Below are 15,451 nucleotides of genomic sequence, written 5' to 3'. Positions count from 1 at the left end.
AGAGAAGTGAGATTAATGTAGGATAATCTGCAGAAGTTTTTATTGATTAAATTGGTAACTAAAATTATCACAATAATTTTATTGAGCAAATATGATGTGCAGGGTACTTGACTTCATTCAATCATCATAAATTCTCTAGAGACAGAAATCAACATTTGCATTTGAGTGAAGAAATGAAATTCCAAATGTGAAATTTACTTAATCTTTCATACATAGCAAATGAAATATGTGGCATGTGAATGCAGGTTAACGCCACAAAAGCCCACACACTTATCCACATTGACATGTAAAAATTTCAACTAAAAACGTCTTACCTGAAAATTTGAAATTCCACTTTTTCTTTCTAATGATAACTTAAGAAACCAAAAGCCTTTCTATAATTATTTTGTGTAGTTATGTTGCTACAAAATTTGTATTTGCATTGTTTTCTGGATCTTTAAATACGGATTTAATATATTTGGTGTATTTATTTACATTAGATCCTGGGTGAATTAATTTATTGAAGCTGGTTATTTTAAGTAGGATTTTTACATAACAGTTCTAGATGATGAAAATTGATTTAAATTTTCTCTTTCAATCTATTTTTTCCCTAAAATTTAGAAAGTGTTGAAATATATACCCGTTGTTTATTGTGAGAAACATCCAGAAATTAAAGTCCACAGAACTGTTATTATATATGAAAAATACATACAGAAATGGTTGAAAAGAACAAAATCAGATATATTTTATGATATTAATAACATTAAAGACACTGAGTTTGATGGGTGCTCAACTTTTGGGATATATTACAAGTTGAATGACTTCAAACAATAAAGATTTAGAATAATATATTCTGTTATTAGTAACATAGTATTTATATGTCAAATACATACCTTGTGTTAAATCAGATAAGGTATATATGGCAGACAAAGGAAGGGTCTTACCCTCACAGGAAACATGTTGCAAACTAGGAACATTATTAGTCTCAGGAGATGGTGGTAATCCTTTGATCTTGGAGGAACATAGTGGCCTATTAACAGGGACAACTAGTAGAGTGTATATGATCAGGAGGTCTTGACAGATAAGCAGCAGGTTTCTTTGTGTGGCAGCACTGCTCACGGTAGGTTTTCTAAACTGAACTGAAATTAGTTGGAAATCAAACAATCACCATTTCACTAGAAAGAGTTTTACTCTTTATGAACTGAGATTAACATAAACCTATGCCAAATTTGTCTTCAGCAAGAGTTGTCTCTGTATGATCTGAAAGTCTTCCCATAGTAACAAGTACAAAGCTGATTAACAAGACAGTTTAAACCTGATTATCAAACAGTGTGAAAAATATCTTCAGAATTTCCAATTGTTGTGACTAATTCTTTTTATTCTATATATGCCAGCAACAGCTTCTTTCATTGTTGTAATTTAAAAAGTACTTCTCCTTATGATTAGAATAAAATATATATCTTTTGAATCTTTGGGATTAATGTATTACACATAGTTTATATGTCCCTTGAATACATTTTTTTTAATAGGCAGAGGTATATCACACTGAAAATGTTTAAAATGTTTTGCAGATTTGTGAAGCTGGGAATCATTTCATTAATGTAATGTTGTCTCATCCCAATCACACAGGTTAGTTCTATTTTCTTTTTCTTTTCTTTAGAGTGAATTGTGTTAATAATTATTTTTATAATCTTACTTCAAAAAATCTTTAAAAATCAAAATATCAATAGTTAGAAATATGTATGCCACATTTTTCCCTTTTATGTCTAATTTTTCCAAATATTTGAACAAAATCATATTCTCTAATAATTATTTTTCTAAAATGAAGTGTGCATGCACACCATCACCCTCCTCACATACACTAAACAACATCACTTAAATATGTAAATAAATGAACTAATGAATAAGAACAAAAACAGTATAAAATCACTTGATGAATATCCAAATTACTAAACTCTCACTATTCCTCTCATTTGTACAATATTTAAGGTAGTCTCACTATTTCAAATCACTTTTAATTTTTTTTTTTTTTAATAATGGTAATCTTTCACTGAAAAACACAATGGTACTGAAATACCAATGCCTGGGAGAACATTTCAAAGTTAGTAGTATATTTAGTTTGGTGCAAAAGTAACTGTGGTTTTGTACCATGAATTTTAAATCATCGTAACTAGTCTCATACACATCTTTATTAATCAAAATAGGAACCATTATAATCAACACATTTTTGCCAATGAGAAATAGTTTATTCCCGTTGTATGAAAATCCATGCTTTAGGATTCAATAAACTCTTGAAAAGCATTTTCTGCCCCCTGCTAATCGTGGAAGCATTTTCCGTACAAAACATTTTCCAGATGCTTGAAGAAGTGGTAGTCAGTTAGTGAAAGGTCAGGCGAATATGGTGGATGAGGTAAAACTTTGTAACCCAATTCATTCAACTCTTGAAGTATTAGTTGTGCGATGTGCAGTCAGACACTGTCATGGAGAAGAATTGGGTCCTTTCTGTTGACCAGTGTTGGCTGCAGACATTGAAGTTTTCAATGCATATGATTTACTGAACATATTTCTCAATTATACTGGTTTTGCTAGGATTCAGAAAGCTGTGGTGGATCAGACTGGCAGCAGAACACCAAACAGTGACCATGGCCTTTTTTTGAGTGGGCAAATTTGGCTTTGGGAAGTGCTTTGGAGTTTCTTCTCAGTCCAAGCACTGAGCTGGTCATCACCAGTTGCATAAAATCCACGTTTTGTTGCACGTCAAATTCCAATCAAGAAATGGTTCATTGTTCTTACATAGAATAAGGAAACACAACACTTCCAAATGATTTTTTTTTTAATATTTTTGATCAGCTTATGAGGAACTGACTTATCAAGCTTTCTCACCTTTCCAATTTGCTTCAAATGCCAAAGGACTGTAGAATGGTCAATACTGAGTTCTTTGGCAACTTCTCCTGTAGTTGTAAGAGGATCAGCTTTGGTGATTCATCTCAATTGGCCAACGTCAACTTCTGAGGGCCAGTCACTGTGTTCCTCATCTTCAAGGCTCTCACCAAACTTCTTGAAACACCACTGCATTGTGTGTTCATTGGCAGTTCCTGGGAGAAATGTCTTGTTGATGTTGTGAGTTGTCTCCACTGCTTCATGACCCATTTTGTATTTTTTTTTTTAAAGGAGTCGCTCTCTTATAGCCCAGGCTGGAGTGCAATGGCATGATCTTGTCTCACTGCAAGTTCTGCCTTCCTGGGTTCAAGCGATTTTCCTGCCTCAGTCTCCTGAGCAGCTGGGATTACAGGCGCATACCATCATGCCTGGCTAATTTTGTATTTTTAGTAGAGACAGAGTTTCACCATGTTGGCCAGGTTGGTCTCAAACTCCTGACCTCAGGTGATCTGCCTGCCTTGGCCTCCCAAAGTGCTGGGATTACAGACGTGAGCCACCGTGCCTGGCCCATGGCCCTTTTGAACTCAATTAAGAAAGTTGTTCGAATTTGCTTTTTGTCTAACATCATTTCCGTAGACTAAAATAAACAAAAAATACCAGCAAGTGATAACTCATTAGCAAAAAACATAAAGTGAGAAATGCCAATTAAAATGTTGTATAACATAATCACATTTATTTAATAATGTATTCCAGTATAAAACAGCAAATTCCAACAATGCAAAAACTCAGTTGCTTTTATACTCACCTATATATTTGAAAAAGTTTACAGTGTCTCCATTATTTAAAGATATTTTTGGTAAATCAGTCATCTCATTTAGGCTCAATTATATGTAGGGATTACCAACTGCTTACCCTATATAATATATAATTTAATTGTAAAATCAAATAGAAACGAGAAACATTTGTTTGTCATTTGGACTACTTGTTATTAATAATTCAACTGAAAACATAAAGGCATATTTGACTCTTCAATTATGTTTCAACATCAACCTGAATTTCTTAACATTTTCTTGCCTTCCACACTTCTGGCAGGCTAGTGAAACATATAAAACATTTTTTCAGAATAATTGTTACATAAAATAAAATACATATAATTACAAAGGAAAATTATTATATTGAAACAATTGTGAATATATGAAAAAACTAGAATATAAGCATATGTTTGTTATTACAACATTATACAACATTGTGATGAGTACTCAACTTTTAGAGTATTGGTTATAAATTACATATATGCATATTTAAAAAGAAGTGTACTGTGACTTAAAAATATCTGTGCTTCATCTTGGTGAAAAAAATTACACGTAAGGCCAATGCTCTTATAGTTTATGGTCCTCATTTGCAATGGAGTGAAGCCTATATTTCATTAAGAGGTTGAATGCCATTTTTATCTGATCCAAATTCATAGATACATTGAATTTTCTTTGGATGCACATGAACCACAAGTGAAAAACATCTGAGAGTCTAATTTTTTTTTAGTAGAGAAGCAAAACACAATGTAATCTAATAAAATGCTAGCATTGCCAATGTTTAAATATCACAGATTTTAGTCTTAGCTAGGTGACTAGCAATGTAATCAACTCAAGCTTCTTCATTTATCTGGAATATGGTCTCATCATTTGAAAATGAAAATTTTAAGTCATCCAGGAATTTTGAAATTGTTCATGTAAGAAGGCCGCCTTCTTTTAATATTCACTCTTTATCTTGCTTTGTATATTGCTCTTGAGGAGTCAGATGCCAATCTAATTCTCTCTCTTGTTAAATGGTGTTTTTTATTTGCTTCAAGGCACAGGTGACTTTTTTTTATTATAAAAGTCTATGAATCTTGAGGGAGTGTCTAAGGGTTGATAATTCTCAACCAATTTCCCCAGGATCACTGGGTACTCTTCTAGTAGGTTAATCCTTTTTTTTTTTTTTAAGTTCTAAAATATTTCCTCAAATTACAATTTTAAAATTAGTTTTATTACATTGTGGAGTGTGAGGGGGGTTACACTGTACCTGTGTTCCTTCTTTTGTCTCTAGCTTCTCCATCACTTTCTCTTTAACTATCTTTGTCCCTTTTTTTTTTTTTTTTTTTTTTTGGCTATTCTTTTCATCTGCTTAATATCCTCTGTTCTATTGAATGTTACATCCTTAAGCAAATGAAAATGTATTTCATATTACTGGGAAAGTTTCTTCTTTGTCCACAATTTCTTGAGTACAGTCAACTCTTATTTTGTATTATATTTTCTTGGTTTTTTTTTTCCATATCAATTTTCAGTTTTGGGATTTCTTAATGGTTACATTCTTTGGTAATTGTGTGTGTGTGTTCTGTAAATTTTGTTTTGTTTTCTGTGTGGTGGGTTAGTTTTTGTCTGCAAACAAAAACACTTTCTAGTTTATTCACACAGAAGTATCATGTAAATGCTAATTGATTTACATTAATTATTAAATGTGTGAATTGACCTTGAAGAAAAATAACATAGTTTTTTACAGATGAGGTTACTGAAATCTCTTAAAAAAAAAAAAAAAAGTGAGTTCTGGAAACAGGAGGTTTTTCATTGTGTCTTCTCATCCTCTAACATCATTGTTTTCTAAATTCCTTGAATCCCAGAACATGTTTCCTTCCTTCCCTTCCCTTCTAAGCTTACACATGATGCCTTCCCTCTCTGAGCAAACTTCTCTGGGCATCATTTTCTTTCTTAAAAACAATGTCCTCCAAGATGACAACCTCTGGCCTCAACTATTTTCGGATAATTGTATTCAACTTCTCCCTATCCAGGGTTCTGATCTATTAGGTCCCAAATCTTTTCTCAAATTGAACTCTCATCTTCTGATTATGAATTATTAATAGCTACATACTCAATGCATTATTTTTCCTTACATAAAATCTTTATCAGTTCCTGTGTCAGCTCTAAATTGGTATCTACTACTCTTGAATTTTTATTCCCTCACTTATATATTACTTGAAGTTTGTTGTAATATCTATTAGATGTGCTTTAGGCATGGTTTATGTCTAGAAGGGAACCATTTAATATTGATTGTACAAAGTGTCATGAGTCATATTCTCAGGTGGCAGAAATTGGCATAAAAGAAGGTTATTAGGAATTATGGAAAAGAGGCAAGGAATGAGAACTATGCCAAAGAGGAAGTTGAGCTGTGATGTAGTCACAAGAATGGTCTTAGTCAACTCTATTGGGTATCTGAAGCTAGAATAACCCTGTAGAGGTGTCAAGAGCTGGAATGGCTGGAGACAGGTAAGTTGGATGTGTGTCTACCTGGGGAAGAAAAAGACCTTGTAAGGCAGTTCCCTTTAGTCAAGGACATTTTCTCGGAGGATATGACAGTTAGAAGAAAGCTTCAGCAAATGTAGATACTGTGCAAACTACAAAGTATATATATTTCAATTATTATTTATTTATGATCTGGATAAATTACCACCTTTGTGAACCCACTTTGTCTAACAGTACTTAAAATGTAAAAATGACACTTTTTTCTGGTATATGGTTCCCTGAATCAATAAAGTTCTTTTAGTAAAGATCACTGAAATCATTATGATGTGCATTTGTTTTGGTGTTACAATACCTTTCCTCCCAGACTATTCTTCCATCAGTGAGTTTGGAGTCTTAGAACTGATTCACATTCCAATACTGGGAAAGGAATAGTAGATCTGACATAGCACCAGCTGTCTCAAATCTCTTAACTATTCATCTATAATTTATTGTATTTGTCTAAATTTAGCAATAGCATTGTTGGATATCCAACTGTCTAGCTTCTAGGGACATTGTGTTCTATTAGTCAAACATAACTTTCTGCGGGTCAAGCCACCTATGAACAGGGCACTCATTTTGACTCAGGAACAATTAAGTGCTGTAATTGGAACTGCCTTGATTTTCTAGGGAGTGGTGTGAGGAAGTGTCCTTTAATCCCATTCACTACTAGTCATCTCAGTTCTAAGATGACTTCACTTACAGTCAGCCTGATACAGCAAAAGTCAACATGAATCTTAGTAATGATGGTGTTCCTTTTACTACCATATTCCTCGTAGTTTTGAAAAGTGATGTATCATATTGGCTCTCCCATGGAACATGAAAAAAAACCCTGAGACCATGAAATGGGGAAAAATTCCTTGCATAGAAAGAAGTCCTCTCTTTTCAGCCTTGCATAGACTATCTGCTCTAGGATTCCTATTTCTCTAAGGCACTTAGCACCTTCTTTCCCAGCCTGCCATGAAAATTCTAACATTTCTTCTTGCTTATTGTGGGCCATTGCTTTGTTCATGCTTCCAAGTACATATTAGTAGTGTGTTTGTACAATCTTAGCAGGATATTTACTCCTGTATTCCAGGACAGTGCTCCAAAAACATAAACCTTTATTCAACTTTATACTTTACCCCTCTTTTCAAACACCCTCAGATTCCAATCCCATGTGTATTCTCCTAAATTTTGTTGGTTCACGCTGGCTGGGTTCTGCAGCTCCTTTGGGGCATTATCTTTTTTTTTTCTCTATCATCTCCAGAACAACCTCAGGTAGTTTATATTGTGATATAACCCTAGTTGTAGTGGCTAGAAGAAAAGATAGGGGAGATTTTCCAGGGGGTTTTCTTGCAGTGTAGTGCCTTCTGTGTTGCTTTTAAGGAAGGGTGTGTTCAACTTTCATAGGGAAGAGTGGGCCACCTCTGCGGGATCAAGGAGTTTATGAAAACCTAGACATTCCAAGATTGTGTGATAAACAAACTTGACTTAACAGATCTGCATTGGATTGGAGTTGGATATTCTTTGGAGTTTGACTACTTTTACAATTAAGATCTGGACCTATTTCTCAGCTTTTTTGCCTTCTTCAGGCCTCTTTGCACACTACCTAGGTGGACCTCTAACTTTCACAACTGCCTTTTAATTGCCAAGTATCAGTTTGTTTTAGATGTCTTTGTCGAGCCATTCAATCACACTTGTAGTATTAGACCAGATAGAATATTGTTTTCAACCACTATAACGTAACACTATCCAAGTAGTAAAAGGTTTTTACACTTGGATTGCTACTCTGTACCTTTAGTTATCTGTCTGCACCTACCATCAGCTATGGAGTACATATTGTAGGCCTTATGGTAAGTCATTCAACTCTAAAATGCCATTCCAACATCTGCTTTTTGGGCCATTCCTGGTGCCAAATTTCTAAGCTGGGTTTTCTGGAATGCAGATGCCAGGATGGAGATTAATGCTCAAGAAGATTGTTAAGGAGTGGTTTTTATGGATAGAAGAAATAAATCATATTTAGGTAGGAAATTGAGAGCAATATAGTCTCAACAAGTCTCCAGTGATTGCATGGGACATTCTAAAACTGGTATGAAAAATCCATGTTCTCCTGAATTGAGTTAATCAATTTTCAATATTGATCAAATACCGTATTAAGGCTAAATCAGTGAGTGTGACCTTGGGTGAGATTGCTTCCGACTATAGGGAGTACAGAAGTTGAAGGTTCTCTCCCAGTAGCACTCCCTGAAGCAATGGAGTAAACCTTATATGCCTAAAGAAGAACCTGGTGGCACAGCATTTTAATGTAAGGAACCTCCTGACTTTAATTTAATAGAAGCTCTATTATAATAACTACAGGTTGAGAGAACATTTATGAAGAATATAAGTATTAAATTAGTAACTCCTAAACTTATTTAATATTACAGTTAATAGCAACTGTGTATACTTGAAACTATATTATCTATATACATATATTTTTCTGTGTCATAAGGCATATCCATTATTTAATCTACAAAGTAGATCTGGAAAAAATGTAGATTTGTAGACCCTTGATCATTCCGCACCTCTAGGGGCTGAACACTCATAAACTACAGGCTCTAAAGCAGACTATTCCCTGAACCTTCTGCCTCTGAAATTCAGTGACTATAACCTGGGTAGGTTCCTCAATTATCTTTATTTTATTAATATACAGACATTACACAAAGGTGTCTACATAAATACTGTAAAAAATCAGTAATATCGAAAGACCTACATATTTATATTTATGAACAGTTGTAAAATCTGCACAATACTTAGCATAATTTTTAACTTTGATATTTCAGCAATTGCTACAATTTTGAAAACAACACATTGACATTTTATTATGACTTTAGAGTTATAAGGAAAAGAGTTTAGCTGATTTGTTATCTGATTAAATCTTGGTATGGAGAATAAAACAGTAATTTTATAATTCATACTTACTTTTACAAAAGTCACAGCTCCAAGTTCAACTTGAAATCATTAAAAATTTGTTATCTAAAATGTTTCTTAAAAACAATTGAAAAGGGAAAAATAATTAACAAAAATAAAGTGACAATATGTGAAGGATAATGAGAGATGTAAATATCAATCCTGATTGCTGAACAGAAATGTGATATCTCAGAATATTAACTATACTGATATTAAATGTAATCCTTTTATGAGAAGTTTGCATACTTTTCTGGTATAAATGACATCTTTATAAAATTCCTTATGATTATCACCAATTTAATACAAGGAATCGAGGTATTTAATAATCTCAAACAAATATATCTTCTTTGATAGTAAAGGGGAATGTGAAGAGGTGGGCAAATGTTAAAACACGCTTTATAATTTCAGTATGTAGTACTATTTCAACTATTATAATGTAAGAATAATTTATATATATTTAAGATCTTAAAGAATTCATTATCCTTATGTTCTCTGCAATGTTACAGCAACATAGCTGTAGACATGGTATGAAAATGACAGCTATTTTATTTGAGTCAAAAGGTTATAACATTTAAAGCTGGCTCTCTTCTGAGTAATTTGTGAAATAGGTTGCTATAAATATATGATGACATTTCATGTGGTACACAGTTATTTTGGGGACTTAGTATTATATAATAAGCATATGATCAGATTTGCAATATGTAGCATCATTGACATTTTACTTTCCTTTGCAAAAGGAAACAATGCCTGTTTCCCAAGTCCAAATTATAACCCCTTCACATGGATGTTTTTCCTGGTTTCATGTCCTAACTACACCTATGAGGTATGTTATTTATGTATGTAAATCCTTGAATCCTATTCATGATATACTAAATGAATGTGCTTATGTATTTATATGTATTATAAACTAATATATACAAGAAAAATATAGAGGTCTTATCTATAGATCATGGTATAAAAAATAGAACATTTCAATCACAATTTTTTCAAATATTAAAGTCTTTCATTTTCTTATAAATATGATCCTATTTTATGAGATTGCTTGTGACTTTATATGTAAAAATTAAATTATTTTTTGAAAATGTATTCCTATTTATAAGTTTTCTAATATTTTAAGCCTTAAAATTACCTATTCAAAGCCACAAGTGAAGAAATTACTAGATTACATTTATGTATGTGCTAATTTAAGTTTTAATATAACAGATTGGATCATGGATTAGTTTCACAGTCATGACACAAACACTGCCAGGTAAGACCTAGATTTAATGACAATTAATCAAATAAATGCATCTTTAGAAGAAATGGTTTCTGAGAAAAAGTTATTATGGTATTAAAGTATAGCATGTTTGCAAAAAGATTTTATAATTTCATATTGAGTTTGATTTTTAGCAGTATTAAAATATATTGAAGTACTTTTGCTATTTATCTCTGTATAATTGTTGCTTAATCCAAGCCAGGAATTGTAATCCAAATGTATTTATTAAGCAATGAAGTTTTGTTTAGAAGAAGTTTTAATAATAATGCATTTCGCTTGAAACTTCTTCTTGTGCATGTGCACAGGCATGTGTATGTGTTTTGTCTTCAAAGGAAGAGTTGCGGTGTATAAGAGTTCATCTTGAATACTGAGCATTTTAACACACACTAAGAAGCTGAATTGCATGATTTCCATTTAGTAGAAGGACATATGTAATATCCATTTTATCCATTTTGTTATATTGTACAAAAGTTTTGAATCACAATTAATGTGGTTTATTATATGCATGTAGAGGAATATATGCATATAGGCAACTATTATTGAAAATTTTTAAATACAAAATAGATCCTTATTTGGGAGTATTTTGTGGTTGTGGTATGTAAAATATGTAGATTCATTTTTAATTTTGTAATGTATTTTCTATGTTTACTCATTCATGCAATATTGATTAGCTATTGCTAGGGAATGGGTATGAATAATGAAAATTGATAAGAAATTATGCAACATTTGGGAAACATCTTAAAAGCTAAACATGCTAGTGATCCTTTTCCTAATATAAAGTATTTGATAGAAATAAGAAAGAAATAATAATTATTTCTTTTTTCTTCTAGTTGGAATTTTTACACTTCTGATGAGTATCCAGATGTCTTTGTGGGCACAAAAGAAACATAAGATTTATCTGAGAAAATTCAGTTCATATATTCATAGAAAATCAGCAATGATTCCATTCATATTGTAAAAAAAAATCTCCTATAGAAAATGGCAATATATAAATTCAATAAATAAGACTTAATTAAGGATAGTTAACTATTATACTCCAACAATTCATGAGCAACAGTATATACACTGAGTAAAAATATAAAATAGTAAAATTTCACTAAATTTAGAGTAATTCACATGGTAATAAAAAGTATAAATTATAAATGCAATTAACTAAGAACAGCTCTGAATGTATTTGCATGGGATTGGTCCTTGAATAAAATTGTCTTACTTCATTAATACTTCACAGTACTATTTGCATAAGGCAAAATATCACAACAAAGAAACAACCTGATTAAAAAATGAAAAAGTGATCTGTACAGACATTTCCCAGAAGAAGATATATACATGGCGAATAAGTATATCTTTAAAACACTCAATATTAACTATTCATAACGGAAATGTAAATCAAAACCACAATGAGATATCATCTCATCCTAATTAGGGTGACTATTATCAAAAAGACAAAAAATATGACAGCCGTTGTGGCTCATGTATGTAATCCTAACACTTTGACAGGCCAAGGCAGGAGAATTGCTTGAGTCCAGAAGTTTGAGATCTGGGCAACATATCGGGACTCTGTCTCTAAAAAGCATATGAAGATTCTGTCTCTAAGAAAACTTTTATAAAGTAAAAATTAGCTGGGTGTGGTGGCACATGCCAGTAGGTAGTCCCAGTTACTCAAGATTGCTCCAGCTTAGGAGTTCAAGGCTACAGAGAACCATGATTAAACCAAGGCACTCCAGCCTGGGTGACAGAGTGAGACTGTCTCAAAATAAAATAAAATAAATAAAATGAAATAAAATACATATTGGTGAAGATGCAGAAAAAAAAAATTAACTCTTAGACACTGCTAGTGGGAATGTAAACTAGAGCAGCCACTGTGGACAACAATATGGAGTTTCTTCAAAAATTACAAATAGAACTATCATATGATCCAGCAATATCATTACTGGAAAAAGGAAATCTGTGTATTAAAGAGACATTTGCACCCTATGTTTACTGCAGCACTATTCACAATAGCCAGGATATAGAAGAAACTTAGGTGTCCAACAACAGTTGAATGGATAAATAAAATGTGGTATATATACACAATAGAATACTATGCAGGCATAAAAACTGAATTCCTGTCATTCAGGACAACATGGATGGAATTGGAAGGCATATGTTAAATGAAACAAGCCAGGAACAGAAAGTTAAACATTGCATGTTATTACTTATATGTGGAAGCTAAAAAAATTGATATCATAGAAGTAAAAAATAAAACAGGATACTATAGGCTGGGAAAGCTGCAGCAAAGGGAGACTAGAGAGAGATTTGTTAAAGGATACAAAGTTACAGCTTTGTAGGAGGAATAATTTCTGGTGTTCTATATCACTGTAGGATGACTATAGTTAAGAACATTATATTCTATATAGTTTCAAATAGCTAAAAGGGGATTTTGTACCCAACACAAAGAAATGATAAATGTTTGAAACCATGGATACTCTAATTTATCTGATCTGATCACTATAAATTATATGTATTGAAACATTACTATGTATCTCCCAAATATGTTCAATTCTTATGTGGCTTAAAAAATAAAATTTAATTTAAAATGCATCTGATTTTTAAAGTAAATATTTTTCAAAGTTTTGACATTTAAATTACTTGAACCCCACATTATTTTGACAATAATTTAATTCTTTGTTGTTCAGTTTTAGTGAGATGTGTCATAGGTATTATGTCATTAGTTTAAATTCTTGTGGAAATTATACCTGTATTATAAGCATAATATTTTTATTTAGTTGTGTACCGTATTTATTAATAATACAGACATTGTATGCTATCATACTGGAATTTACAATTAAAATATTTTCTGTACATTATTTGATAATCATTCTGAATATATATTTTGAAATATATACTGTTCATATTTATATGTAAATTATATTTATACATCTTCTGAAATATATTTCAAAATATTTGTTGTACGTGTGTATATGTGTATATTACATATATACACATGTATTACATATATACACATATATATGCACATACACATGTATATATATATATATTTCAAATGGATTGTATGCACTTGCAAAGCGAAAGTACATTGGTAATTTGGGGACATTAAGAGTGGAAAATTTTGTTTTATTTTTAAATCTTTAAATACCTATCTTCTCTGAAAGCCTATGTGCACGTGTGTGTGTATGAGTTTGTATGTGAGCATGCATATATACTTGACAAAGAGATGACCTGTATAAATCAAAGTACACATTATTTAAAATATTTAAAAGAGGCCGGGTGCGGTGGCTCAAGCCTGTAATCCCAGCACTTTGGGATGCCGAGATGGGTGGATCACAAGGTCAGGAGATCGAGACCATCCTGGCTAACACGGTGAAACCCCATCTCTACTAAAAAATACAAAAAACTAGCCGGGCGAGGTGGCGGGCGCCTGTAGTCCCAGCTACTCGGGAGGCTGAAGCAGGAGAATGGCGTGAACCCGGGAGGCGGAGCTTGCAGTGAGCTGAGATCTAGCCACTGCACTCCAGCCTGGGCGACAGAGCGAGACTCCGTCTCAAAAATAAATAAATAAATAAATAAATAAATGTTTAAAAGAAATGTTCAGTTTCTTCTTATTTTTTAATTGTGATTCTTTAGATTTGTTAGTCTATGGAGCATTTTCAATTCTCAGATTATACATGTGTAATAAAATATGTTCATTAAAACTCTTAGATTATATGCATATATGACAATATATAAATATATGACAATATATACATATATGACTATATATATATATATATATAGTATGTTGTAAAGTAGGTCTATATGCACTGGGCAGGGACTGTTTATTACTAACATATGTGGCCACTAAAGAAATAACAAAAAGTCCTTTTAAAAGCCTTATAATTCCCAAAACATACTATTAAAATTTCTAAGGAGAAAACAATAACAACAATAAAATTCTCACTCCCTAATATCTATTCAGCTAAATTGTATGATATCATTTAATTATCTTAAAAAGAAATGTCAGTGCATTAAATCATATATACCCAATGCAGCTATATGATCAACTACTTGTAATAAATGTCCCTTTTCTGAAAGACTAAGAATAGTTTCTGCTTTTGCAACTGGATCCTGACAAATAGTAACTTAGGAAATTTGCACATTCTCGTAGGACTAGAAGAAGGTCTTTACGTATGGGGTACCTATATGACAGACATTTTTCTTCCCAATGTGTTACATTCCCTTATGCCAGTTGCTCCATCATATTTTTTTCTATCAGTTATTCCCTTACTGTTGTCAGATATACCTTTATTAAAGGATATCTTCATTATGAAATGTGTTTTTTTTAATGTATTTCTCGTTTTTATTTCCAGGTGGTCTCACTGCCTAAGACATCAAAAGAAAAAGCCTGACAAACTTACACCATCTTGTTATCAATATTAATGCTACAGGTATAATCCTGCAGCAGCCATGTGTGTACATGGCTTTTTAGCCTTTAAAACCTAAGCTTCATATATAGGTTTTAGGAGTTACTATACATAAGATGTACACATATGCATATATGTAAGGGTGTGTGTGTAAATGTTCACACTTACAAACTTTAATGATACTCTCTAAATTAATATATAAGGTTTATATAAATAATAAGTTTGCATTGCTGGCTAAAAAATTGTGCATTTCTTTTAATATAAAGCAAATCTCTATAATCTCACATATTCATGGTTTTTTTGCCACATATCTAAGTAAATTAATCTTAGCTTATGGAGTATTTTGCAGGAACAGCATTCAACACTGCAGAGATCAGTTGTAGGTGTCTTAATTACATTTATATATCAGTGTATTTGGTGGGGAAAGAAGATAAAAAAAAACATTTAAATATAAAATTAAAATAAAAAATAAAATATGACATTTATTTATAATAGATGTAATAATTTGATCATATTCATAGGAAAAACATTAATAAAAAATTTAAATGCAGAAAAATATATACATACACTACATAAATTAACAATAAAATTAGTACCATGGTTACTTGTTGAAGTAATATGCTGTCCTAAATATGTTTCGTTATACCATGTTCTCTCAGAGTTAACACTCTCATCCTGCAAATAAAAGATATATTCTC

At 32.0% G+C, this 15,451-nt stretch overlaps 1 protein-coding gene across 2 annotated transcripts in view; it reads left to right on the top strand.

Moving 5' to 3' along the window:
* The window catches only part of LOC105463592 (trans-2,3-enoyl-CoA reductase like), a 124,279-nt gene extending 111,346 nt beyond the window's left edge, over positions 1 to 12,933 (top strand). Inside the window, exons 9-12 of one of the 2 annotated variants that reach the window (XM_011710791.3) lie at positions 1,551 to 1,608; positions 9,836 to 9,921; positions 10,302 to 10,347; positions 11,184 to 12,933. In XM_011710791.3, the coding sequence (XP_011709093.2) occupies positions 1,551 to 1,608; positions 9,836 to 9,921; positions 10,302 to 10,347; positions 11,184 to 11,311 (318 nt within the window). In that variant the 3' untranslated portion in view covers positions 11,312 to 12,933. The remainder of the gene's footprint in view (positions 1 to 1,550; positions 1,609 to 9,835; positions 9,922 to 10,301; positions 10,348 to 11,183) is intronic. The other variant, XM_011710792.3, reaches the window with a different exon arrangement.
* Positions 12,934 to 15,451: the final 2,518 nt, after the last annotated feature.

Source organism: Macaca nemestrina, chromosome 3, assembly GCF_043159975.1.
Source record: "Macaca nemestrina isolate mMacNem1 chromosome 3, mMacNem.hap1, whole genome shotgun sequence".
NCBI classification, from domain to species: Eukaryota; Metazoa; Chordata; class Mammalia; order Primates; family Cercopithecidae; genus Macaca; species Macaca nemestrina.
Note: the sequence above shows the minus strand (reverse complement) of the source record. Positions and strands in the feature narration are given on the sequence as shown.